At 39.8% G+C, this 27,633-nt stretch overlaps 1 protein-coding gene across 3 annotated transcripts in view; it reads left to right on the top strand.

The window, feature by feature from the left end:
* The window catches only part of TCF20 (transcription factor 20), a 118,507-nt gene that overhangs the window by 80,567 nt on the left and 10,307 nt on the right, over positions 1–27,633 (top strand). For all 3 annotated transcript variants that reach the window (XM_031057784.1, XM_005421882.2, XM_031057785.1), the window contains exon 3: positions 22,230–22,323. In XM_031057784.1, the coding sequence (XP_030913644.1) occupies positions 22,230–22,323 (94 nt within the window). The remainder of the gene's footprint in view (positions 1–22,229; positions 22,324–27,633) is intronic.

Here is a 27,633-nt window from a genome sequence, read left to right as displayed (position 1 = left end):
TAGTTCCCCGGGTCCTCCTTTCTGCCCTTTTTACAGATGTGTACAATGTTTCCCTTTTTCCACTCACCTGGGGTTTCACCTGACTACCAACTTTTCAAATACCATGGAGTGTGGTTTAGGAATTACATCAGCAAACTCTCTCAGGAATCTCAGATACTTCTTTTCAGATCCTATAGACTTGTGGACATTCATGTTCCTCCGGTGTTCGTTAACCTGATCTTTGCCTACAGTGGGAGGAGCACTTGCCCGCCCCAGTCCGCATCATGTCATCCATCCATTTGAGGGGTGTGGGAAGAGAGGTTGCCATTGAAGACTGAGGCAAAAAATTTGAGTACCTCAGCCTTCTCCTCGTCCATTGTTAGGTGTTTGCCAGCATTGTTTATGGTAGGGAGTACACCTTCTTTGTCCTTCCTTTTCTGGTTAACCTACCTATAGAAGACATTCCTTGCATTCCTTTTCAGGTTCACTTCCAGCTTTGCCTCAGCCTTCCCCAGACTATCCCTGCACAACTGAACTTCATCCCTATACTCTTCCCATGTTTCCTGTCCTTGTTTCCGCTGCCTATGTCTTTGTTTCTTTCCCTTCAGTTTGACCAAGAGTTCCCTACTCAGCCATCCAGTCTCTTGCCTTCCTTGCTCAGTTTCTTGCTTCTGAGAATTGCTAGCTCTTGAACTTTATAGAAGACTTCCATAAAAATCTACCAGCTCAGTTCTGCTCCTGTTTCCCTGAGGGCAGTCTCCCAGGGTACCCTATTGACTATCTCCTTGAAGAGCTGGAAGTTTGCTTTCCTGAAGTTCAGGGGCTTAACTTTACTCCTTACCTGACCCATATCCCTCAGGACTGGAAAATCCACCAACGCACGATCGCTCCAACCCAGGCTGCCTCCCATCTTGACATTCCCAGTTAGTTCATTTACACTGGTGATCATCAAATCCAGCATCAAGTTCCCTGTGGTAGGGCTATCACCTGGCTCAAGAAGCTATCTTCCATTGCATTGCTGGCTCCAGAAGCTATCTTCCATGCATTGCAGGAGTCTCCTGCATTGCCTGCAGTTTACCTTGGTACTTTCCCAGTAGCTGTCAAGGTGGCTGAAGTCCCCCAGCAGGACTGGAGCGTGTGAGCACGAGGCCTCCTGTAACTGGGGCGAAAGGCTTTGTCAGTGGGCTCCCCTTGGTCAGGCAGCTGTAGCAGACCCCGGCCACAAGGTTCCTTTTGTTGCCTCAGTGTCTGATTTTTACCCACAGTCTTTCAGCCTGCTCATGGCTGTTCTTCAGAGGCAGCTCTTCACACTCAATGCACCTCTTGACATAGAAGGCAACCCTTCCACCTCTCCCTCCTTCTGTCTCCTGAACAGCTCACAGCCGTTGATAGTCACACTCCAGTCACACAATTTGTCCCACCAAGTTTCAGTGATGCAACAAGGTCATGACTTTCCAGCAGCATGGTGGCATCCAGCCCCTCCTTTGGTTTATTGCCCATTCCGTGTGCTTTGGTGTAAAAGCACCTTGGCCAGGCTGTTGGCTGCATCACCTTCCCGGAGGAACACCCCTTCATTCCTTTGAGATATTTCCCTGCTGGTATCCCTGTTGGCTTCTGTTACCTCAGGAGTCCCTGACTCACCTCTGTAAGACTCCACGTGTGCCCCAGTGTGGCCAGCACATTTCAGAGTCAAGGGCAAGGTGCCCTCACTGGTACCGTGTTCCTCTGACCTTTGCATCTCATCCCACACCTTGCCAAGGACAAACCTAATACTGTCCCCCTCCTGAATCAGAGTTGAAAGCTTTGTATTGTCTCATACAAGCACAGTATCCTGACATGATGCTGGGCTCCTCTGTATAATATCCGTAAGAGCAATCCATTTATCACCCCTGTGACAAATAATGGAAAAGGTTTTCTTCTAGCATTTTTCTTTTCCTATTGTAGCAAGCTGTTGTGCTGGTTTCTCCTCTGGAAGCAGTGTAACCTCATCCCTTCAGCTCACAGAGGGTTACATGGAGCACTAAGATGGCCATGGGGTATTCAGAGGTGTGCCTGCCAGAAGCCATCCCCAGGCAGTGGAAAGGCTCTGTTGAGCTTAACTCTCCTGCCCTGCTGCCTGAGGAAAGCCTTCTGGCTCACACAGCTGATTTCCTATGCTTGTTGCATATGCTTTATCTTTACCTCCTCTGTGCTTTGCAAGTGCATTTTCTCTTTTTTCCTCTGACATGCAGTTCATTAGTGTTGCTGTCATGGAAAAGGAGATGTGCAAATCAAGTAGCTGCTTCCTACCTGGAACAAGTAGAGAGATGTGTGCACAGGCACACAGGAATGTAGCTCTTGGATTTTGTCTACGGGTAAGGAAGGACATTAGCATATGGTATATGAAGGGTCATGATCCTGGAAGTGAATAATTCATGTATGTAACTCATTCTGTGCAAATTAAATATTCCCATAACTAAAAATTACCTAAATTGTCTGTGGTACCAACAGGGTAAATATGCACCAATTTAAACTGAATCCATACCATTAAGTGAGTTGAAATATTTTCTTTAGGCACCTGGCTCAGTTGCTGTTGTTTATGCAGCACTCTAGTATAGAAATAGGAAACTTAAACCTCTAGTCAAAGGCCATTGATGTAGGTAGTGATACAAGTAACCCGTCCGGTGTTTCTTCTTCTCACACAAGCTCACCTATTCTTTATCACATGAAAGCTCATTATAGATTTTTTTTCCCCTGGACACCTATTTCTCACCTGATGCTTTCCAAGATCAGAAAATAATTTTTCTTGCTAAATTGTTTCTTATGTGAAACAATTTTTTCTTTTTTTTTTATATGTCTGTCTTACTGCAGTTTTTTTGACAACTGCCCCATAGTCAATCTCAAGAAAGGATTTTTATGTATGTGAAGGTGCTCAAAGATCAAATTGTACCAGATGCTCAAGAAGAATTCCTGAGAAGGTGTTATCTTAAAAAGGTTTATCAAACTGTGAAGTGACTCTGTAGAGCTTTGAGCTTTCCTTAAAGTCTGTTTTCACTCTGGACTGAAAATGGTGTGTGTTATCTGCTAAGCAGCAATCCAGCTGATTTCCAAAGTTGCTCGAATCTGCCTTTCTTGAAGGCAAAAAGGTGTTCCTTTTACTCTAGTCGCTCTGCTGTGCTTTTTGGTTCTGAGAATGTGATCTAATTAATTGGGCTGCTTGAGATGCAGAATGACTTAATCCTTCTCCTTATTTTGAGGCTCAAATAAGATACCCCAGCACAGTCTTGTCTCCCTCATAAACTGTTAATGCATAGTCACGGTGTTAAGTGGCCTTCTTGCAGCTAGATTTTTTTTGTTCCAATGCTGATGAAATCTTGAACTGAAAAAATGCAATCTCCTTAGTGCTAGGTGATCATGTTGCTTATAAAATGTTTTCTTTCAAATACTGTAGGTGGCCAGAAAGTTTCCTGTCTTGTCTATTTTTTTACCATTTTTCTGTTAATGAGAAGTTCATTTCCATGTAAGATGAAGTATTGGTTACCTTTGAAACTGGAAGAATTATGGAGTCACTTTGGTAGTTGTCAGCAGTTTTAATGTTCAGAAGAATTGATGGTCTTTATTCTCAGTATTAAATATATGAAGCTGTAAATGAAGAGAAGAACAATGCAGAGAACATTCTTTGTGTTAAGTTGAATCCAAGATAGTTCAGCTATTGTTTTCTAAAATGCTGTTCACTAGGAGGTGGTATGCTGTTTCTTACAGGGTTTTTTATAAGACATGTTTTTTTCCTAAGGGAGAGGCTGTGACCTAGCACATGTATTACTTCTGGTTAGGATGGGGTTTTTTGTTTGTTTGTTTGTGGTTTTTTTTCTTCTTCTACCCCTGCTCTTATCCGAATTGACCTTGCTGAAGATAAATGTAGCTTGTGTTCCTGCTGAGAGTGTTCTGCAAAAGGAAAGCTTGTTTATCCCCCTTTTTAAAGATCTCTTTAAAAGGTCTAAAAAATGTAATGCTTTTCTCATCAATCTCTGCATCTCTCCCAGCTTATACATGGAAAGGAGTCCTTGGAACCTGTTTCCTTTGTTGCTCCTTATTGAAAAGATCATCTTGGGCTTCAGTCAGGTGAACTTTAGAGTAACAAATGGTGAAGGGTGAAACCTGCCCATAATCTACAGTGGAGCAGAAGATTCTGTGTTTTTTCTCACCAGTCTGTAATTTTGTCTGTCCAGCCCTCCATGGATTCTCTTTCAAAGCCCGTTCTTTATGTAAAGTGGAGAAATCTGTCTGCTTCAAGACCCTTAACAGGCCCGTTTTGAAGGTCTGATAGACTTTAGTGATGAGAAGTTTAGAACCTAAATGCCTGAAGTCTCTTTCTTTTCAGCTTGATATAAGATACCTGAATTTTTCATGACTGTTAGGCACTGGCAGCCTTGTGCCTCATGTTGTGAGTGTGTCTGTCAGTTGTAGAGTTAGAGGTAGGCTTGCATGTTACCCATATTTCACAGAGAACAGCCCCTTGTTTTGCACAGGTAAGTTGTTCTTGACTTAAGACTCCTGGTAGTTGATCTTCCACAGTATCTTATTTGGAGGAAATTGCCTTTCTAGAATACTTTGTTTACTCTGATGCTTTCATAGAACCATTTTCTTTTGTTTACCTCTACCATTCTGGACCCTAGCTGTAAATTGGGTAAAGAACGGTGCCTGGAGGGATCACTAGGATTTAAGCTATTTATATTCTCAAATTTGGGAAATCACAGCCTAACAGAAAAGCTCCCACACTCTGTAAGTAATTGCTTATAAAAGGTTCCTGGCTGCATAGCTAATCAAGTGGCTAAGCCAGGGAATTGGTATGAACTGGGAAAATTGTGGCAGGTTAGCTGCCTTTGGCAAAACAAAGCAAAACAGTTTCTAGGCCCAGAAACCTGACTACTGTAGTACCATACAAGTATGAGGGTATCAGTTCATTCTGAATGTCTTTGGCACAGGTGGGCTCTCTTATCCCTAAGCCAGAGCAGGAGGGAGTTGCTGCCATTAGGAGGGATCCTGCTTTATCCTCTTTGTGAGCTGCTTGCTTCCACTACTTCACTTGCACTAGATCTACCACCTGTGCATTTGCACAGTGGGCAAATTTGTAGCCGGCTAATCCATCAGAAGACTAGCTTGGGGTGGGGGATCTTTATGCCAGATCAGCCATCTGACTCTGCTTACCCTCTGAACCATGTTTGCTGCATCTGAGAGGGAGTGTCCTTTCCACTGGTAATGATAACCATTAGATCAATTTAGCTGTAACATAAAATTGTGCCCAGGTGCCACCAGCACTTAAAAGGGTTTCAGGTCTATGGTACTACTATTTAATAGTGTTTGGAGAAGAATGTTAACCTTTTATTCATCATCTTTCTTTGTAAAGAAGTAGAACATGCAGAACCTAGTAATTTTCTTCTCCCCCAACCCCAAACCCACTCTCACCCCTCCCTTCCTCCCCCCTCCAAACCAAAGCATGAAAGCAAAAAAAAACCCCTCAAGTGGAGGAGTTCTGTGTTAGGTCAGGGTTCAACTGAAATAATAGTCTGCTGCTTCAAAAATAACATGCCTGACAACACACAGGAAGGAACAGTTGTATTTTGACACCTAGAGCTGTGTTAGTAGGGACACATTTCAAGAGTAGGAAGAAGTGACACTGGAGCCTTTTAATTTTTCACTGTGGGGAAAGGGAAACCAGTGGCAGATTTAAAATCACTGCCAGCAGTGGTTGGAAAAGGGGGTGTATTGAGAACTTTGCTTGCTTGTTTTTATCTCTGGAAACAGCTTTTAGTATGCTTTAGCCCTTCAGTGAGGATTGCCACAGAACCTTGAGGCACTTTCTACAGTTACCCTTAAAGTGGCTGAATTCCTGGTTTTCATTGACAGACTGTGCCCAAATACTTAGTTATCTGAGCTGGAAATTTGCACACTAGCATAATACTTGTTTTCATTCCTCAGGAAATGGCAGCATCTTTAATATTCTTCTGCAGTGTTACAAAAATAAGAAAGCATGAAATTTTGGGTGGAGGAGAAATTCTGAAAGACAGCTGAATGATGAGCTTCAGATTTGGTTTTCTCAGAAAGGCATTGCCATCTGCTGTGCCACTGAAAGTCTGTGCTGTCATGACTCCTGCTCTGCAAGAGTAATCCTCCACAGGGAGGAGAACCTGGGAGGAGCCCCTGTTGTATCTCAGTTCACTGCCTTCCTCTCTTGGGGACCTGGAAGTGTGAATCACTACTGCCGCAGCACTTGGTAGCTTACAGCAGCTCTTAAATGTAAAGAGCTGAGCAGATAGAATCCACATGTACATGTCTGATGTAAATGTTTCAATATCTTAAATTATCAGAAGCCAGTAATTACATTTGTGAAATGAAGTTGGTTTTATTTAGCTGTGAATAGAAGTGAGGTGAATTTGGTGCAGCCTATTGGTGATTATGGACTGAAGGTGATAGGAATCACATTTTGGCACAGTTTAGTTGTCATCTCGAGCATAAAGTTGATGCTGGTAAGAGGAAAGACTCCAGTATTGACCCCTTTGTAATGGGGAAGAAAGAAGATGCGGGGAAGTACTTTCTGTGCATCTTTATTAGCAGACTCCTTTGTCATTAGTTTATGCCTAAGTACAGGCATTATGTCTGTGCTTGCATGTGGTTTTATATTTTACTGTTTGTCTTGCATGTGGAGTGAGGAAAGTGGAAAATAGGTTTACTGACAATGGAGTATTTGGAAAGAATAGGATGTTTACCCACTTACATGAGTTGTAGCCAAGAGCACTGGAAACTTGTATGCAAAAAGCAGCTTGCTTATTCCAGAGTTGCCTTTCTGTAAAGCATCAGGGATCCTCATCATTTCTGTACAGTATTAATTTAAAAATACATTTAAGTAACTTAATTTTGAGGAAGCTCTTCCAAATGTGGATGGGGCCTTCTCTGTGCAGGAGATTTCTAGACAAAGCTTTAGAGCTTTTTGTCTGGCTTATCCACAATCTCACACAGTCTTTTTTTTGGTAAGATTTCAATTGCCTGTTACCATAGGGGTGCCAAACTCTTACTAAGTTTTCAATAGTGAGTGAATGCAATCCATTTATGTGTCATTTTAGCTTGAATCTTTTTAAGCCGTACTGGTAAAAAGCTTGTTAAGATTCCCCAGAATTTTGGAGGAGAGTTGTTGCGTTGTTGGTGTTTTGTTTTGTTAACTTAAAATGAACCAATTTTTTAAACTTAGACTAATTCCAGATGGTTGTCGCTTCAGCTGTATTCCTTTAGCTTTGTTAGAAGAACACTACTAGCAAGTAAGTTTATTCTGCTCCATGCCTCTGTATTTAAAATGGTGTATGTTTGATTACAATTGGGCAGAAGTGCAGACTTAAATGTATTTTTCCTGATTTTTGGAAAAAAAAATTTCTTTTTTTGTCTTTCATCTGTCTTACTGACTATGAAAAGAGGTCAGTTTCTGAAGGTAAGAATTCATTACTTTCTTTTAGATAATATTTAGTAGATTATTAGAATTGTGTTCTATCTTTTGTAAGACCTTTTTAAATTTAAAAAACTACAATTTTTAAATTTTATTTTTAAAATAAGCATTATATTGAATTCTTTGATCACTGAATAAGCAAGAATAATGCTTCAATTATACTAGTGTTCTACTATTCATAATAAAGGAAAGCTCTCCAAGCATGGCAATGAAAACCAAGTTCATATAAAGTTATCTACACATAAGGCTTTATGCCAGATTGGGATAGGAATTCTGCAGGCAAAACTGGGGTACTTACTGATGATGGTGTGAAATGACTTTAAAATCATGAATTCACAGGATGGTTTGGGTTGGAAGAGACCTTACAGGAACACCTTCCATGAGACCAGGTTGTTCCAAGCCACATCCAACCTGACCTTGAAGACTTCTGGGGATGGGGAGCATCCAGAGCTTCTCTGTACAGCATTCCAGTGCTTCATCCTCACAATAAAGAATTTCCTCCTAATACCTAATTTAAACCTCTTCTCTTAGTTTAAAACCGTTCCCCATTGTTCTGTCACTATCTGCCCATGTTGAAAGTTGCTCTCTCTCATTTTTATAAGCCCTTTTAGGTACTGGAAGGGTCTGTAGAGTCTCCCTGAAGCCTTCTCTCCAGGCTGAACAACCCCAGCTCTCTCTGTCTTCATAGCAAAGGTGCTCCTGCCCTCTCATCATCATTGTGGCTTTATAGAAAGCAGGTTTTAAACTTTCTTCTTTTCAAAAGTAGATTTCAGTCTGTCCATTATAAGCCTAGTTATATAACCTCAATATATTTTTTAATTAGAGAAATATGTTCTGAAAGAGGTTAGATTAATTTCCCTAGATTTAGAAAGATGAGTAAAAATAAAACTGAAGTATGATGAGTATTCATGTAATAATTTTAGAAACTACAGCAAAATTATAACTAGTTTTTTTGCCTTAAAGAACGTTTCTCTACAGAGACAAGAACTGGAGAAAAGAAGTTCTTTCTGTGCAGCACATTGTGCCTGAGGTTATGGAAGGAGCCAGAAGAGTAGTTTGGGTTCCCTGAATCGTAAACCCATCCTTCTTAGCTAATTTATACTATGCTGCTCTTATCCTGTTGTGCTCTGGCTAGTCTGTTGGCAGAGGAAATATTTTTCAAACAATTTTATACACTTAGCTGGACTCTGTGTAGAGGATGGTCTTCATGGATAGAGCACTTTGGCAAAAAGTTATTAATAAGCCTTTATTGTTATGGATTGGATCCCAGCCAGCTGCTTAGTGATTAAAGTTTAATTGCATGATGATTAGTTTTCATTAGTAAGCAATTAGCATTCAACAGCAGTCTTGTGTTGCTAAAGCTATGGGTAAGCATAAGTGGCTGGAGCCATGTTGAGGGAGAAGGTCTGTAGCTGGAGATGTGGGCACAGAGCTGTTTGGAATATGGGTATAAGGATTCTGAGGTTAGTTGACCTCATCAGCTTGTTCCTACTGCAGCATTAAGCCAGGAGGGTGGATGGGAGTGGGGAATGGAGCAAACGTCCAGAAGAGCACAGCCTGCACTTCAGGCACAGAGACTGGCTGTGGATTAGCCCCAGTGTAGGGAGCTAACAAAATAATCATCGTCCTGAAAAGGCCCTTTGAAGGTCTGAGTTGCTCTCACAGTAACACTGGTTTTCATAGACTTGTCTCTCTCCTTGCCACAACTAGAACTCCTTTTCAGAATTCCCCTCTGAATTGGTGAAATTCCTTTTTTTTACTTTGATAGCAGCCCTTGATTGTTTTGTGCCACTGTGGGGTAAATTAGGAAAAAGATGAGTGCAGGTCAAGGGCTGGGGGAAGTGAAACGGATGAAGGCAGAGGGAGGTAGGAGTGTAGCAAAAGGTCAAGGCTTCTTCGTGTTAGAGGTACAAATGAGTGAAGAGTGCCCCATGTAAACCATTTCTGCTTCACTGAGGAATCTGTTGTGAAGATGAAATACGGTGGTAATTTCATCTAGGCTAAATTAGGGTTGTTAGAAGCCATTCTTCTTGTCCACACCTCCCCTTCTGCCAGCAGTAGTGCTCTGTGACTGAAGTGAGTTAGGTGGGTGGTCTAGCCAGCAAATCCCTCCCTCACCCCCATTCCCATTTTAATCAGGCTAAGTTTTGGCTGGACTGGCTTTCTTGACTTGCAGTGTCAATACTGATACAGAGAAATGCTAGGCATAAGAGGGGGCTGCAGGCTGTGCAAGAGCAAACTCAGGTCTTAGAATGATTTGGAAGTGGAGAGCCTGGTCAAGATCATGACTTCATATGGAAAGTTCTTCCAAAATGATATTGCTAATTATGCAAAGTAGTAAATTAAAAAAAAAAAGGAGCTGTTTAAAGATTGTCTAAGGTGGTTCTCAAATGTATGTATGTATTACTGATGTCTAGTACATCCATCTCATTGTCTAGACATAGGAAAAGATGAGGATTTTCTTTATTATGATGATCCCATGATTCAGAAGCACTAGGGACTGGGTGCTTCCTTCCATCCCCTGGCCTACTTTGCCAGCTGGAGTAGCCTAAAGCAGACCTTTCCTTCCAGTTGAAAGGTCTCCAGTAGCTACAGTTTCTTCTGAGAAATTCCGACAGTGCTCAGTGAGTGGTTTTAATGGTGTAGATCTACTCAAGTTATCTTCAGACTTGACATAGGAGGCAAAATACCAGCGTAGGACCTGGTCTAAATTCCAGCCCAAGGCACAAGACAATGCTGAGTGGCAAAGCCTTCCCAGGGCTCTGGGTGTTGCAGCTGCACTGTTTGTTGCCACCTGAGCTGTTGGTGGTAAAAATAGATTGCATATGCCTTCCTGAGGTCTGGCTGCACAACTGATTGCAGCATAAGTGCAGTCAGTCTTATCTCAGCCAGCTGATTGTTGCCTGGGTCATAAGCTTTCCTTCTGTTTGAGAAAATATTAAAAGTTGATGTTAAAAACTGGTTGTGCAGTCTTCATTTACTAGTGATTTTTCTCCCCAATTTCTGTCTTGCATATTTTCTTTTGAATTGTGCTTACAACTAGGAGATTTAACTCAGCTGTATTTCTTTTTCTCATGGCTACTCATTTCACAACATGGTTTTGTTATTACTTTGCACTAGACTGCTGTTAATTGCAGCTTTTCGTGTGCTTCCAAATCCTTTATTCTTACTGAGAACTCACACTTGCTAAATTTCAGAAAGTTATTGATGATTAAAGGCGACTGACCAGCTTCATAAAAGACTTACTGCTAGGGGAGGGGAAGGAGGAGGAGGAGGACATCCTGGCATGAATCTCTGAAATGGGGACTTTCACTGAAGGATACTGCTGCTCAATGTGAAGCTTAAAAGGAAAATAAAAAAGGTGGGTGGGGATGGGAGGGAAGAGTAAATTCATGTGCTTGAGTTCAGATATGAGAACTGTGAACTTTTCTGACTTCTTGCCTGTGCTGTCAGAAATTGCCTGCACGGCCTTTGACAAATCATCTAATTATTCTGTAAACTAGGCTTTAAGATCACTTATTTTGTGACCATTAAGTCAAATTGGTAGGGTGCTTTGAAAGTACAGTATGTGTTTAAGTTGTTAGATGTTCTTAATTAAATTGGAAGATCAGGGAGCTGATACAAGGTTTCATGGTTTAGTCGCATAGATGTAATGGCAGGAAGATAAATTTAAGTTTCTTCATGTATCCTTTAGAGTAAGGTCCAAAAAGATAATAAAAATGTTTTGTAATGTGTTCATTTGCTGTTAGCTTTCTCTTTTCTTGGAAAAGGTTAAAATGCTGAAAATACTAATAGCAATGTACTTGTCCCATATGTAAATTCATTGTTATGTATAATTGTTAAGATTTTTCTTAGGAAGTAACTCTCCAAGTTAAATTTAATCACTAAAATTTCAGACTTGACACAGTTCATAACTGATGCTTTCCAGAAAACCAACATTATTTTTTTGTTTAATATTAACTTTAGGAAATTGTTTAGAAAAATCCAATACTCACATTATAGGTACATAAAACTCTTTTACAGTGGTTTTTATGCAGTCTTAAGTCCTGTACTTAAATTTAATTATTCTTTCTTTGAAGTGTTACAGTTTATCCTTGGGAGGTATAAGGATTCTTTAGTGATGCCACATGGTACCACTTGAAGCAGAAACTTTCAGAGGCAGTTCCTGGGGAACAGGAGTTACAAATAGCTACCAATAAATTCAGTTTCCTGGCCAAATAGCTATAAGGGTAATGCCAAAAGAAGAATTGTCTATTCTGAAGCTATCTTAACAAAGGAGACTTTAATGTTGACTTACTCTTCTGCTTTTGGGCTAGAGCCTTCAGAAGATGAAGGAATAAGTTAGAAGAGGATGTGTTTATGTAAAATAAAAGAAAAACAAAACAAAATGCATATATCCTTTGATTTCTACCTCAGGTGAAAAAAAGATTGATCTTATCCAGTGATTCATTTCTAGTAATCTATGGCTCATCCCAGCCCTTATTTCCTAGCACAGATTGATCTAGATTTATAAAACTGAAGGTGTGGCTTGCAAATGAATAATATTATTGCCTTTACCATGATTCAGCAGTGTTCTGAGCCCACAAGATCTTCATTAGTCCTTTCCCTTCAGATCTCAGGAGAACCCCATCTAATCCTTAGGTGGAGGAAGTTCTTCTTTCAGGAGAACCACATTATGTCTGTCCTTTAGAGAAACTACTGACACTACCTCAGCTGCTGTGTAATATCCAGCTAGAATGCCATGCAGGCTTGGACTGCTGCTATTTATATTTTCTGCCTCTTTTAAACTGCTGCTAGCTCATACTATGCTTTCCTGTGTCGTGTCTGTGACAAGCCTACAGACTCTCCATGTTCTTGTATAAATTCAGTTTAGAATTCATAAACAGTACCTATCACTGCAATGGGCAGTTTAAGCACTACATATATTATTAAGGTTTGTAGGGGTTTTTTTTCCTGATGATTATTGAATAATGAATTAACATATTCTCTCTAAACCCATTCAAATTTTTGGCCAGAGAATATTACTTTACATAGAGCACCTTCTGTCTGTCTGGGGATATTTCATCAGTATGTGCTAATTGTCTACTTGCCCTCAGCTGTGATTGATGATTTATTGCTGTGGTTTGTAAGATTATAATTTTTTTTTTTAATACTGATACCTTACTTGAGAGCTTATCACTAAAGAGAGATCTGCTGACTTGCAGACATTTCTCTTTCCGCAAAGTACTGTGCCTTTACCTCTTCTCTTGGAGGCAACTTTCTGCTGCTTTTCCTCAGTGGTAGCAACAGCCACCAGTGACCTCAGGAATACTGGCGTGCCCTTCATTACTCCTTGTTGGAGCTCTGCTGCCAACCACTGCTTCTGTGGCTTTCTGGGGAAGCTGTCTTCTTGTTTCTTTAATGGTATTGACTAGTGGTTTTCTTTCCTGCCCCTTTTCTAGAGACAAGTTATTTATTTTCCAGTGTGATAAACATTGTATTTTTTCACCTCTCTTTGCAATGAAATGTATTTTGACTGTGCAGGAGTCATTCTTCAGACCTCAATTTAAGAATTGGTATTCTTAGTACTAAGTGCAATTTCGATGGAATGCTGTCACAAACATTTGTTGTTCTAAATGGTCATTTTCATATTCCTATTTCTGTCACATTCATCTGCCCACCTCCTATTTTCTTATGCCTCAAGCATAAGGCACTCGTCATTATTTTATCTGCCTTTATCCTGCCGCTTTTTCTTCTTTCACATTCAAGAACTTAAGATTTACTTCCAATCAGTACACCCTGGCTAATTTTATAACTTCACAAATTAAGTGCTTCACTTTCAAACCCCTGCACATTTACCTTTGTTTTTCTTCATGCATTTCTTCAAAGCCCTTCTTGTCTGGGATTTGTGCTGAATAATTGGATATGCTTAGCCTGCTGCTGAGATGGACTCTGCCCAATGCTGCTGGCTCAGTCTCACCGTTCCTATTTCATCCCTTTGCATCCACCAGCGCTTTGTTCTCTGTTACCGAAGTGTCTTGCACAGTGGAGCTCTGTTTATGATGAAGGCTTGCACAGATTATTACAAGTAATGACAAATGGTCTATTTCTGTCCAGTGTTACAAGTGTTTGAGTCATTGATGGGATGGATTTGTGCTGCACCCTTTTTCCTGTCAGGTTGCACAGATATGTAATATCTTCTCAAAATATTTTGCATTTACAGTTTGCTTTTATCAAAAGTATTTCTTTAATTTTAAGCCTTTATAAAGATCTTGTTTCTGTTGTATCCACTGCTCGTAACAACATAGCAATTGTGTCTTTAATGAACCAATATTTTTTTGTTTCGTTTTGAGCCTTTTAGTAAATACTCAGCATCATCTCTTTTTTTCTTTCATTAGAAAAAAGCTGGTCTGTTATGCAGTTTGCCTCTTGAAAACCTTGAGTTCATTGCATTTTTTTGTTTATGTCAGTTTTTTTTCCTTTTTAATATTACTCCAGATATTGATACTCAAAGCTATTGCTTTTCTGGTAATTAATTTATCCAAAATCTCTTCAATTATGATGGAGATGTTGCTTTCTTTTTAGGTAACTGCATGCTGTTGTTTTATGCTCTACATGGTAGATCTTGCATTAAATAGAAATTCATGATATATGTGGATATTTCCTGTAATCAGTATCCAGGATGGCTGGGAAATAAATCTAGTACAGGTAGAAAATTCAACTGGAGTAAATGCTCTCTTGCTGACTGTGCTGTTCCCACTACTCTGTGGGTCCTTATCACATAATCACTGCTTGAAATTTGAATTTCTTTTTCCTCTTTTAAGTCTGCTTTTTGATCTTTCAGACCTTTTTGTAACTAAATTGCACTATTGTTGCATGTTTAATTCCCCAAATGAAAAGTCAAGATAACATAAACTGTATTATTTTTTCTGCTAGACTTGCATAATTCGGCAAATTCAAGTCCCTATACTTACATGTGGTTTTCTGAAATGTTTCTCTCATTCAGGGTGGTTCTTTGAACAAAGGAAAAAAGATTTACAAATTTCTTGGCTTGTTGGACTTGGTGGTCTATATATTATTTTAGTATTCCTTTTAAAATATGAAATGGCTACGTAGGTATGTACTTAGCCTGTTTAACTGAAATTAAAAATGCTTTTGCAGCACCATTTAAATTACTGGTTTTGTTAATTTTGCTAAATCTGTTTTAGTTAGCCACTGGTTGACTCTTGAAGGACCTAACCTCTATTCTGGTTCAGTTACACTGGGTCTTTTTCATTTGGGTTTTTTCTCCTTCCATTGTGTGGAGGAGGCGGGAAGGGTTCATCCCCCTTCAAGTCTTACTTGGCTCTTCAGCAGTCTCATGTATTCATGCACAGTTAAGCCTTTGATCACTCCACCAAGTGAATGAAACAGGCTTGTCAGGAGTAGTGAACATGAATTTATCACTTAGGTCTGAATTTCAGTCTTTTTATAGTGTACAGTTTAGCTCAACCTTCCTGTTAGGGAGGTAAAACTAAAGAGTCTTAAAAACTTGTAACCAGACAGTATTTATTTGGTGCCTGCATTCTTTTTGATAATCATGGGGAGGGGGGGAGTTTGTTGTTCATTGTGGAATTTTACAATCGCATGTCTTGGTCTTCCCAAGAGCTGCCTTTCCAGACAGGTGCAAAAGTACCTTTTGTTGTGGTGTCCTGTCTCCAGCAATGACCGTGTATTTACCATTTCACTGCACATATTCAGAGATTTGTAGTAAACTAGGCACGTGCGGAATGATAGTTGCATATTTCCTCCCTCCTTTCAGCAATCACAGCTTTAGGGTTGTACCTTTGGTATCCCTGTGTTTACCGGGCAGAGGCATACCTATCCTTGATGAACTGGTCTCATCTGTTTTTGAACTTGCTTATCTTTTTGCTAGTGCAGCATTCTTTAGCAATGACTTCTAGTTACTTGAGTGAAAAAAAAACCAGGTTTGTGTTACATTTGAACCTGCTCTTCCTTCTTGGAAATGGCTAAGAATTATTCCCTTATGTGCATCATATTGGATTTTGTAGGTTTCAATCCCCCTTCAGTTCTCTCTTTTCCAAAATACTTAGACTTCTCTTATATACAAGTTCTTTACATTCCTAGTTATCTCTGTGGTCTGTCCATTTTTGTTTCTGATCACTTGTGCTCCTCTCTTAAGAGGGTCATCAGACAATATTACCACACACAATATTACAATGTCAGGCTACTACAAGAGTAACAGACAGACATCATGAACATTTGAGTTTCATTATGGATTTCTTTCCTAAATAACTGCTTACATTTTGGCTGTCCTTTTTTGTGCTTGCGGGGACTGCATGATGTTTCTGTCTAGGATGACTACTTATACCTTCCTATGAGTAGTAAAAGCTAATTTAGAATCTGTCATCATGTATATGCATAGGTGAAAATATTTTTACCACATACATCACTTTGCACTTAACAATACTAATTTTCATCTCCATTTTACAATACAGTTATCCATGGCTGTGAGATGGTTTTGCAGCTTTTTAGTATCACTTTGAGGTCTGGCTACCCTGGATAATTTTATCAACTTCACAAGTTTTCACATCTTGTTGTTCACCCCCCTTCTTGAGAGTCTCTATAAGGGCAGTTGAATAGCTTAAGTGTCTGCATAGGACCTTAAAATTATTGCTGGCAAGCCATTCTTTGCTAAAACTAGATGTTTATTTCTGTTCTTGTTGCATTCTATTTTTCCTTCTAGTTGAGGGTAATAAAATGCTGTGCTCTTACTTTCAAGTGCTTCTGTTCTAGCATAATCAGTTTCGCATGTATTGAATAGGATTTTCCACATTTAAGACATTTTCCAGCTCTTGGATTTCTTGTGGGTTTTTTTTTCTATGCCGTCCATTTTGAGCTGCAGTTTCCCTTTGTGCTTCAGCAGCCTGTGCAGCACTGCAGTTCTAACTTTTTGTTGTTTCCTAATGCAGCTTTATTAGTATAGCATCTTCCAGATCATTGATTTGTCTGTTTGCTGAAATCTTGGAATCTAAATTTGTCCTTAGTTTCTCGACTTGAAGACAACTGTCCAGTTTTACTCCTGAAATATTATCTTTTATTATTTGATTTGCTTGCTACAAGAAGATATCGTTGGCAAGAGATGTCTTTTTGTGATGCAGGTTTAAAGATTTCTATCTTTTTAATTGTGGGGTTCATTTTACTGATATTCTGTGTCTGGTTTTTTTTGATAAGTTAAAATTGTTTGTCAGGAAATGTAAACTAATAGTTCTGTGTCCTTTAGTACTGGTTGTTATCTCTAGCCACAGTCACATAAACAATTTTTTTCATTAACCAGTATCTGCACATCAGATTGGAAGTCTTTTCCTCTCCTGTTTCCTAAAAATGTCTTCCCACTTTGCTTTTTTCATCTTGGTCTCTTTTTGCAGAAGTCTTCCAAAACCACGTATTTCTTTCTCCTGTAGTAAGCAGTATATATATGTGTATACACACACACACACACTTATTTATTTTTAATTTTTTCTTGTAGCTTTTTGAATAAGTTGTCTCTTTGCATCCCACTTTCCATGAAAGAGAATGTGGCTGCCTGCTGTTTCTGTTGCCCTTTCGCCTGGATGTTAAATCTGAGCCTCTGCCGAGCCTGCCAACTGTTTAATCAGAAATAGTCAGAAGGCCCTCCTTCCTAATATTGCAGCTGACTCTGAAGTCCTCATTAGCTTACATCTGCATTTGTGCAGTGCAATTATACAGAAGCAATTATTTTCCTAAAAGCTTATAATTTAAACAGGAGAAGGAGAGAGTGTGAAAAATACATATAACATGTAAAGCAGAGACTTGTACCTGTATAATTAATGCCACATATATTTCACTTTTTGCTTTCTTTGCTTTGTTAGTAACCTTCAGTTGTTGCTTTCTGTTTTACTCCTTTTATGCATTCTTGACACTGGTATGGGAGAAGGGGCAAAACAAGGAGATGCCTAGAAAGCAAAGCAAAGGAAAAAGAAAGAAAACAAACCAAAGGAAAAACTGATCTTTGGAAGAGAGGAAGCCAGGAGGTCTGAGTATAGGGTGTATAACCACTGATCAAGAAAGGATGGTTTGTATTACAGACAGTAGAAAATGTGATCCTGTTGTGAGTGTCCTGGTGTAAACTGGTTTGGTAATTGTTCAGCAAGGAAGATGGCTGAGGAGTCGTCTGAAAACACCTTACATTTGTGTTACAAGCAATTAATTTCTGCTTCTAAGCAACTGTTCCTGCTCCTGCCCAGAATGTTTTGGAAGGGCTAGTCAGCAGCTTCCATCCTTCCACCAGCAAAACCATGTCCCCTGTAGGATTCCAGTACTAAGAAGTACTTTGTCTAGAGACAAAGATACTGTCTCTGTCAGTGCAGAGCTAGAGTGAGCAGGTGAGTGTGAGTGCTTTACTTGAGCAGCTTGGTGCACTGGTTTTCACAAGGCTAAGAGCTTTGTGCATATTCAGGAGGAGGAAGTTAGGTAGCTCAGGATAAGTTTATGTTACAACACTTACATGGAGTTGAGTACAAATCTGAAGGAAGCAAAAAAAGGTACTCAAAAGCATACTCCTATTACATATAGCAATGTGGTCTCAGAAGAATGGAATAATACAGATTGCAAGGGGGGAAAAAGCCAAGCATAAAGCAAAAGAAATACAGTTGGTAGGTGCTGTAGCATTCTAAATGAATCAGAGCAGTTCTGCTGCTGCTGGTAGCTGTCCTCCAGCTGTTCACACTTCCAGGTTGGCTGTTACTTCATTTTGGTAGACACAGAATGATGAGCTGTAGCAAAGAAGAAATGGGCTACTGCTAGCAGGGAGAGGTAGAGACAATGTATCTGACTTTAATACTATTGATAATTTAGTTCATGGGATGGAGTGTCTCTTCTAAATGGCACTTTTCAATCTCTCCAGCCTATTCTAAGTGAGATATATGTGCCTTGTGGTCAGAGATGAATTGTGGAGATAGGACCTATGAATCAGTCTTTGCTGTGTGGTCTCTTTTTTCCCTCTTTTTTTTTCTTTTCTTTTTTTGCATTTAAGCCAAGAGTTGATTAGATGCCTGGCAATGATTGCTATCCATTGGCACCTCCCACTGGGAGCACACTCCAAGTACCAGCCTTGAGCTCTTTCAAGCAGGGGAGGTTAAGCAGGCTGCTTACTGAGCAAAAGGAATTTCTCTTCCCAGGAGAGCTGGAGTGCTGTTTCCCTGGCTAAGAATGCTATAATTCCTTTACAAGTGACAAGCAGGCTGCTACCATCTGCTGGCGAATGGCTGCAGGATGGTGGAGTTTGGGTGAAAATTTGCTGGTGGACCAAGAGAACAATTAGTCATCATTATGCTGAATTTACACATTTCCTTGTAAGAACTTCTGTGATTTTATTTTGGTGTTAGAATGTTTCCTAGTTGTAGTGTACCTATTTTTTCTTTTGAAGCATAAATACATGAGATATGTAGCTAACCAAAGCTACAGAAAGTACCAGCAGGAACGAGGCATCTTTTTACCTTTTAAGGCACAGCAGCAATGTCTTGAAAAAGACGACTGAGACCATCCAGAAATTTTTTAAGCTTTTTTTTTTGTCTTCGTGGGAACACCTGGGTGTGTTTGGAAACCATGTGGCACTACATGATGATAGTCTCTTTCAAAGATAAGGTGATAGACTCTGAAGTTGTTTTAGAACCACACAGCTTTGTAGGGCGTCTGCTTTGTTCAGTCACTCAGGTGTGCCAAGAAGGAAGAACTCGAAAAAAAAGAGTAGTTATTGTGTATGTGGTTCCCTCAGCTTCCCCTGAAAGAAGCAGATGGTTGGGGGTCCCGGGAGGTAGAAGAAATGGGGCCATTAGACTGTCAGTGGCTTGTGAAAAGCAGAAGCATCTGCCAGAATGGAGACTTGTTCAGCAGCGGGGGAGCCAGCAGCAGCAGATGATCTCTGCCTTGAGCCGTCAGTGGCATAGTCATCCACCGGGGAATTGCTGTTGTGGGCGTAGCACAGGTAACCTTGGTAAAATCTCTGTTTGTCTGCCAAACTAAAAAAAAGGGGGCAGTGGAGGCTCAATGCACATGCACTGGCATCTTAACTACCTACTTTTACTGTCTAATCAGTCCTAAAATCACAAACAGTTTTAAAGCATTCTGTACCCATTCTCAGCTGAAAATTTGTCAAAATGCCTGTCACGTTCAGAATGTGATTTTCAGAATAGCGACATGAACCATGCTAGATGCACCAAAGAGTAAGTTCAAAAAATAAATTACCTTTTGGAAAAGTATCAAAAATTTTGCTAGGGGTCTTGTTTTCTGTTGTGTCACACACCATACTCTTTTAAGACATGCCTTTTTAGTGTTAAGAAATATTTTATATAGCTGCAGTTCAATCTCTGCTGCTGTAGCTCTTATGCTCTTATTGACTGCTCTGCACAGGACACAGTGTTCCAGGGGAGAATGACCTTCTGTTGCAACAGTGTGATGGTACGTAAAAGATGAGATAAAGTGGGGAGGGCAGAATGCCTCTGAGGAACAAGAGTAGAAATTCATATCTACATTCAAAAAGAATAGTCAGTTTGGGTTCTCTCCTGTTAGAATAATTAATCCCAGTCAGCCACATCTAAAAGCAAGAATAAAGTACACAGGTACAGAGCTCTGTTTCAGAGCTCCTCAAGCTGCACTTTGTGAGTACTTGGCATAGGTGAATCTGGGACTGTTGCCAGTACGTAATATCTTTCTAGAGTTGACTTCAGAGCCAGGAAAAGACATTTTCTGTGGATGAAGTTTGGTTTTACTCCCATGGGAGAGTGAATTACGTTGCAGTTTGGCTAGTGGTCCATATATTTTGGTGCACATTTCAATATTGGTTTAGCCTCTTTTTTTAATCTTTGGAAACTTGCATTGGTGTTCTGACAGGCAATAATAAGCTGCTTGTCTGTCTCTTTCTAGGCCTCAGGGACACTTCCCTTGCATCATAAATACTGCAGTAGTTTGTTGTGCTTAGAATATAGACACAATTTAGTAGGAAGCACTGAAGATCAGGCTGAGGATGCTTTGGCATACCCATAAAGAGAAGGTGTTACTCAAAACTGCAGTTGTAGATGTCACGAGAACTGACGTCTCACAAGCTTTTCTGTTAGTTGCATCTGCTTTGATTTGAAGAGGGCCCCCTGGTTTATGGCTGGAGCTAGTTTTGCTTTCATCTTCATTCAGGCATTTAAATACAAGCTACAGTCATCTCTGCAAAGCACAGAATAGTAGGAAGAACAATAACTGTCAGATATTCTCAGAAGGTTCGGAAATACTGTAATCAACCCCCTGTTTACTGTGCTGAGTGAGGAACTTTGCCGTGGCTGTTAGCTCTGGCCATGTCTGTTCTGCAGATCTCCACTGCAGCGTGTGCTGATCAGGGATTGAAGACGTGTGGGCCAGGGGCTGTGGCCGTGTTGGCAGATGAGTGTCCCATATGGTGGGAATGCCGTGCTCATGTCCGGTGCCAGGTGCGCTGCTGGCTTGGGCACAGCTGTTCGTGTGCAGTGCAGGTGCAGCTCGCTAGTAGCGGCCGCAGTAGAGCAGCCTAGTTCAACACCGGCTTTGCCAGCAGCAGCAGTGATTTTAGATCATGTCATCATCCCTGTGTGCAGGCAGGGACCAAAGGCAACTTCTCACAGCCTCAATTCAAGGTGAATTGTGCCAATTATACAGGGCCTTATTATGGTGTTGGTTGTATTTTAGCAGAATAAACAAAAATCCTGTTTTACTTTTTAAAGTATGACTCAAAAATTATGGTAGTTCCTCTCTTTGTTTTCTGCCAGTAGTTAATTCACTTTTTAATTTTTAAATAGTAGCAGTCTCCTAGCTTTTGGTGAATTCTACCAGGTATGGCTACATCTTTTTTTAAGGGAAAAATGTCAACCTGTCAGAAATCAGCCTTCATCAGAATCAGATTAGTTAACAAAAATCACTTAGTGTATACATTCAAGAAATAAAATGGCTGTCTGAATGAGATGTGAATTACTTCCTTAGGGCATTTCTTAAGTCATTCAGGATGAAGTAAATGGGTGAGAGACTTTCTTTCTGCTTTCACAATTGTCTGATATTATGGTCGAATCCATCATTGACTAGTTGAGCTAATAGGATTTCACTAATGAAAATTGAACGTGGTCATCAGATGAGTCTGAGCTACTTTGACAATAATTATATGAGCATCCTTGTTGCACTGCAAGAGTGGTTTTTTTTTGGACATGAGCCATTTCTGTGATGAAAAGGTATTTTCCCATGATGGCATCTTCTGCTCAAGATAAACCCTTTTTGATCACCTGTGAAAAAACTTTGAACTTAGCCATGATCATCTTCAACTGCTTGTGATAATGAGAACGATGTAACCAAATTACTTTTATGGTGGTGTCTTCTAAATCACTATTTGTTATGCTAATTCTCCTTTTAAAGCTGCTGTAGGTTCAAAACCACTCTTTTTCCTCCTATTTTAATAGTGATGTCGTTGTCATGTAGTGAAACACAGGCCAGTAAAACAGATTTGAGAACTATTCCGAATTGTTTCTGAATGGCTGAACATTTGTATCTCTTGCCTGCTTAGTGCAACTGAAAAGTTCATAGTTTGAAAGAGCTTATGTTGTTATTTGTTTGAAAGGCCTTTATTTGTATGGTGTAGAAAGATAGAGTTTAACATGATTTATCAAAAAATTTGTGCTGGAATGTGGTTGATACAATTCCCAGGAAAATACAGGTATTCAGAAAAATGGCTGCAATCTTCATTACTGCTTTTTGGTTTCCCTTTCAGAAATGTTCCCATTGCCAGGAACCGGGAGCCACCTTAGGCTGCTACAACAAAGGCTGCTCCTTCCGATACCATTACCCATGTGCCATCGATGCAGGTAGGAACACATGACAACTGTATTCCATAATTACTCAAATCATACTACACTAAATAATTCTGAGGTGCTTTACAAATTACTCCCTCTCAGTTTTTCTCCTACTGTGAAGATAAAAGTAATAAAAATGGTGAGAAACGGCATGCAGTAAACAGCATACAGTAACATGTTGGGACAAGATGGAGCTTGTAATGAAAAGGAATCTGCCTGAAAGAGCAAAAAAAGCCTGGCTTGGGGGAGTGCAGCTACAGTGACTGAAATTTGGCTGCAGTGTGAGAACTGATCACTCATTTTTTACCAAAAATAGAAACCCTTTGTTAAAAGGATGTAAGTAAGCAGCAAGGGGGTTTCTTCTTTCAGGGTTATACTCCTAGGGATGGTCCTAGTAAAGATTTCAAGTGTTTGTGTTTGTAGAATCATCAGCACCATTTGCAGCACAACCATCCTTCTCCCTTCTTAGAAGCATTTCAGCCAGTCTCCTGAGTAGGTCCAATTTTCATCCTTATACAAGCTAATTGTTTGGATGATACTATTTCCAGCTATGAGCTTGGGCTTGTGAGTTTGGTGGGTTTTGTGCAGTAATGACAGTTTTTCATGGAGATAAACTTTGTTCTTGGGTAAAAAAAAATTCAATCTCAGAGTAAATAATACCCCACTTTTCCAGTCCCCTGTAACTCACTTCTGTCATACAAAACTTAGTCTGATAACAAGCAGGAAAGGATTCAAGATTACAACTCTAGACTGGAAAATAATTGCAAGCTTCCTGTTCGTTATTCCAATTCCACAGCAACCCACTTGTTCACCACCCATTTTATGCTGTTTTCCAAATGTTAGAGTATTTGAAGTAGGAATGCTCATTTCTGTGTGACTGCATTGCACCTCTCACTGTGAAGTCCCACCCTATTGGAGATGTGCATTTTATTCTAACAGGAATGTTATTTTAAAATTAATATTGCAGTGGAATATTCTAGTACCACAGTACTACTAGCAGAGAGAATTCTTGACTTCACATAAAAGAAAGATTATTCAGGTTGCAAAAATCACATACTCAGAAAAATACCAGATATAAGGGTGTCCATTTAAGTATACTTTTGGTCTTTTATGAATCTATCTTATAGTAATCACCTAATCAAAGGTTGATATGTCTTTTCATAAGGCCCTACCTCAGCCTGTAGGATGGAGGGGTACTCATTCATGAACATATGTTGTCCTTGCTGGATCTGTGTCACACTGCAGATGATTCCTTCTCAGTTCTGAAGGTAGAACTGGGAGATTTCCTATAATGTTCATCTCTGTCATGCCTGAGAGTTTCATGAACATTAATAAACTTGCTTTTGTACAGTGTGTTTGAGACACACAATCACCAATCAGATTCACATTCATGTTGTGTTTAGTATGTATTTGTTTCTGGTTTGTGACTTGCCCTTTTCAGTACCATGAAAAAACAAAAATTATAGTGAATGTTCTCAATAATTTGAGGGCTTAATTTAAATTCATGTTTTACTAGATACAGTATGTAGCATTTTCTGGGTTCTAAATTCAGAATCAAAATTCAGATACTCTCCTTTTCCTTCAGCTGATTCCCAAGAGCAGTTCTGTGTCATGCATGGAAGAGGCAGCATCATGTACAAAACCCAGTATATAATCATACTATTTAGTCCAATTTAAATGTAACATGTCTGCTATATAATGTGTAGGCATGGGTTAGATTAAATTTGGCTTTTTTTCACTTTTGTCTTGACTTTGCAACCTGTGAGATTTTTTTAGAGTAGCTTTTTGTGTTCAAGTCAAGTTCCAAGGCTATGCTTACTTCTTTTAATTTTGTTATGAGACATCATGTTGTCATGTGGCCATCTGTTGGAGTGCACAATTCCAAGCTAATTTCCCTCCTTTGAGTAATACAGCAGTAATAAATTGCAAGAGCTGCATGGAGATGGGATACTTGGACTGTGAGGTTTCACAAACATATTTAAAAAATAGTGGAGGAGTTGGTAAAACTGGTGAGTCTGGTTTCACTTCAGGAAGAGTACGGTTTAGTGAGAACAAAATACTTCATTGGTGCTTTTTAAATACATTTTCCTATCTGTTTCTTCCTTTTCATCTGTATGTGTGATGTTTTCTCTTTGGCTTCTCATACCAGCCACAGGTCTTTTATCTAGTTGCTCTCAGGCCCCTCTTTACAAATTTCTTACTCCAGTCTCTTTGTAAGACCCAATTCCTCCTAATTCTTTCTGACTTTTCCTTTTTCCAATTTTCTAGCTCTCACTCCGGCTTCCTCCTCTCTGCTCTTACTTCACCTCTTCCTCTCCTTTCTTTTTTTCTAGCTCTTTTTCCTCTCTGGCCTTTGTTACTGCCATTTGGTTCTCCTAACTCAGCTCCTTGTCACACCTCACCCTGCTAGTCCTGGTTTGTTCTTGTATATTGTGCTTTATATTCTCTGTTTCACCTTTCTATGCCTTGTTCCAATCAGTTCTTTGCTTAGACTCCTGCTGGCACTCATCCTTAATTCCCTGCTCCTGACTCTCAGTAGCACTGGTCTCCCTCCTGCTAGCCTTTATTCTTTCTGTACCTTGGCTGCCTTTCTCAGTACTGTTTTCACTTCTGTCTGCTGGACTAGTGCTTCCCATTTTGCAGTTCTGAAATGGTCACTTTCTTCTTTTGGGTTGCTTGAGTGTTAGAAATGTCCCCTGACAGCTTCGCTGCTTTTGGGACTGGTGCCTGAATCTGAGGGCAGAGAGGTTCATTTACAGGAAGGGCCTGATCATCCCCAAACAGAAGCATATTTGGTGAAATTTTTAAAAGCTACTAGCTAGCTTTTAAAATCTGAAAGGCCGAGCTACTAAAATCTAATAGGCGTCTTCTGAGGATGTGCACATGAAAATCCCATATTGCTTTTCAAGGAGTTCTGTTTGCTGGTTTTGTGGTAGCTGGCAAGGGCATGCCTTAGCTGAAGTCCAGGTCCTACTGAAAATCAGAATATTGTAGAGCTTTTCAGAGAAAAAATCCTGGGATGTTTATCATGGGCGGAATAACTTTTTTCCAAGAAAGAGTTTTAAGGAAATCGTTGGGCTGCTTCAGCTGAAGTTTTCAACCAAAACAAATAAAAAAGCCTCAGCTTTAAGTAGATTCTCAGCATTTAAAATTTCAGCCTGATGGTGTGACAGTAAAAGACCTTGTTTGCAGTTGGTTTTATCTGTGGTTGTAATCAAGCTGTCTTAATCTATAGACACTCTTCAATAAATCTGTGTAAAAGAAATAACCAAGCTATATGGCATAAGGTCTGGTTTTCATTTATAACCCAGCAGAAAATGTAGGCTTCCTTGAGAAACAAATCAACATTATTTCTCTTTGCTCAGCCTGTAAACCCTTTTTATTGGTTTTGCAGTTCTACTGTCTTTCTGTAGTGAAACTGTACAGGTGCTTCTCAGCTTCCTTGAGCTCAGTGGTAGCTCCATTTTGAAGTCAACCATCCTGCTTTGAAAGATGGTGCCACCTTGCTTTTTATTTAGGATCTGTCACAGATTTGTTCTGAATCCTCAGAAATTTGTGTTAACATTTACAAGGGCTTTCAGGCTTTTGGAATATGTATGACTGGTTTTGTATCTCAAAGAAATAAAGCCAAACAGAAAACACTTGCTGGAGTGTTTTTTAGGGTATGTTGAGTCATACACACTTGGTTTGTCTGAATTCCTGGAAGTGACCGTGCCTTGGTTGAGATGAAGTACCCGTGTTGTATTTCGAAGCAGTTCAGTGTGAGCTGAAGCGTTTCTGCCTTTGCATCAGTGGGTTAGGAGTTGGTCCCAGTCAGTTACTGTGCCTCATGAAAGGCAGAATGTTTTTGGGAAAGGGCTGGAGGCTGCAGTGTGTCAAATGGCTTCAGTTCTGAAGGCAGCCCTGGCGTGGGACCTGGGCTCTGGCTTCTGCACCAGTGGTCGGTGTCCAACCCCACCCCGGTGAGGGGCCAGGCTCTGCCCCGCTGTTGCTAATGGAGGGCTGTGCAAGGCACGTGGCTTTGTAAGTTGCCCGTTTGTACATATGGATGCTTTTATATAGCATAATTCAGGCTGTCTTTTAATTTCCTTTCATAGAAAATAGTCTTTGGCAATACAGAGTGTAAGGGAGCTGAACATTTCTTAGCCATTTACATAAAAATCAAGATCAGTAGTGCCACTTAAGTAATTTTTGTATGGAAATGACTGTGGTTAACATTGTCTGTGTTTGGCTTTCATCTGTCCAAATTTATGAAGAGCCTCTGATGTCTCAAGATAACTTAGTCCTAGGGATGTCTCCATGGAAACAAGATCTTTGTTTTCTGAAATTTTATATCCTCTCCCTCTGCTTGTTCCTCCCCACCTGGAATCAGATCCTGATGGTTGCAGCACAGTTGTTCCTACAACATATATCCAGGCAGTTCCACTTACAGAAGATTTTTAACTGTAAATTAGGAAAAGATTAACAGGAAAATAAAATGAATTTTCAGAGAACAGAAATCCTGTGTCTTCACAAGTATCATTAAAGATGAGTAACAGGCAGAACACAGAGGGTGAGACAAAAGTATGAAGCTTACAGAAGAATAATTGCTTCTATTAAAAGTGTTTTAGGTTTTCCCTGACTACTTTATGGAGAAAAATCTGTGGAAACAAGGACAAGTCTCAGTTCTTTTTGCTTTCTACCACAATGAGCTGACCATAGCTCTGCGTCTGCTGACTTCATGACAAATTGTAATCTGTTATATAAAATACTTGGAACTGCTAACCAAAATCCAGGCCAGCTTTTGTAATGATGAACAATTTCTGCCTTATTGGTATTCAGCTGATTTTCTGCAGTGTGCTGATGACATTTTTCATAGTTGTCCTTTAACAGAAACAAAAAAAATTGCTATTAATTGGATCTGCTATTAGTATTTGCAACAAAAATGCTGACCTTAGTAAGAAATGGAGCTCCACACATAGATCAGGCATTAGGTACAAGGTTTCTGGCACTTCTTCCTGATCCTTGTACAATCTTGCTTTCTGATGTACTAGCTAAAGAACTGCATTCGTTACCGATGTTGGGTTTCCAACAAAGAAGAAAACTCCATTCTGTTCTAACATACTGTGTATGTTTTTGATGATTGCTCTGTATATTTTGGATGATTGCTGTATTATGCAGTGATAATTCATGCTGTAGTCTAAATGTATGATTCCTGCCCTTATAATAAGAAGACATTTTATTTATTTCCTGTGATTTGCTAATGCTGCTTTTGAAATTATCTGTGGCAGGATTAAGGGTTTTACTCCCCTTTGCTAAAATCTCTCAAGTAACTTAGCCTCT

Source organism: Geospiza fortis, unplaced genomic scaffold (genome assembly GCF_000277835.1).
Source record: "Geospiza fortis unplaced genomic scaffold, GeoFor_1.0 scaffold173, whole genome shotgun sequence".
Classification (NCBI taxonomy): Eukaryota; Metazoa; Chordata; class Aves; order Passeriformes; family Thraupidae; genus Geospiza; species Geospiza fortis.
The sequence above is the reverse complement of the archived record's forward strand: the minus strand, read 5'-3'. Positions and strand labels throughout refer to the sequence as shown.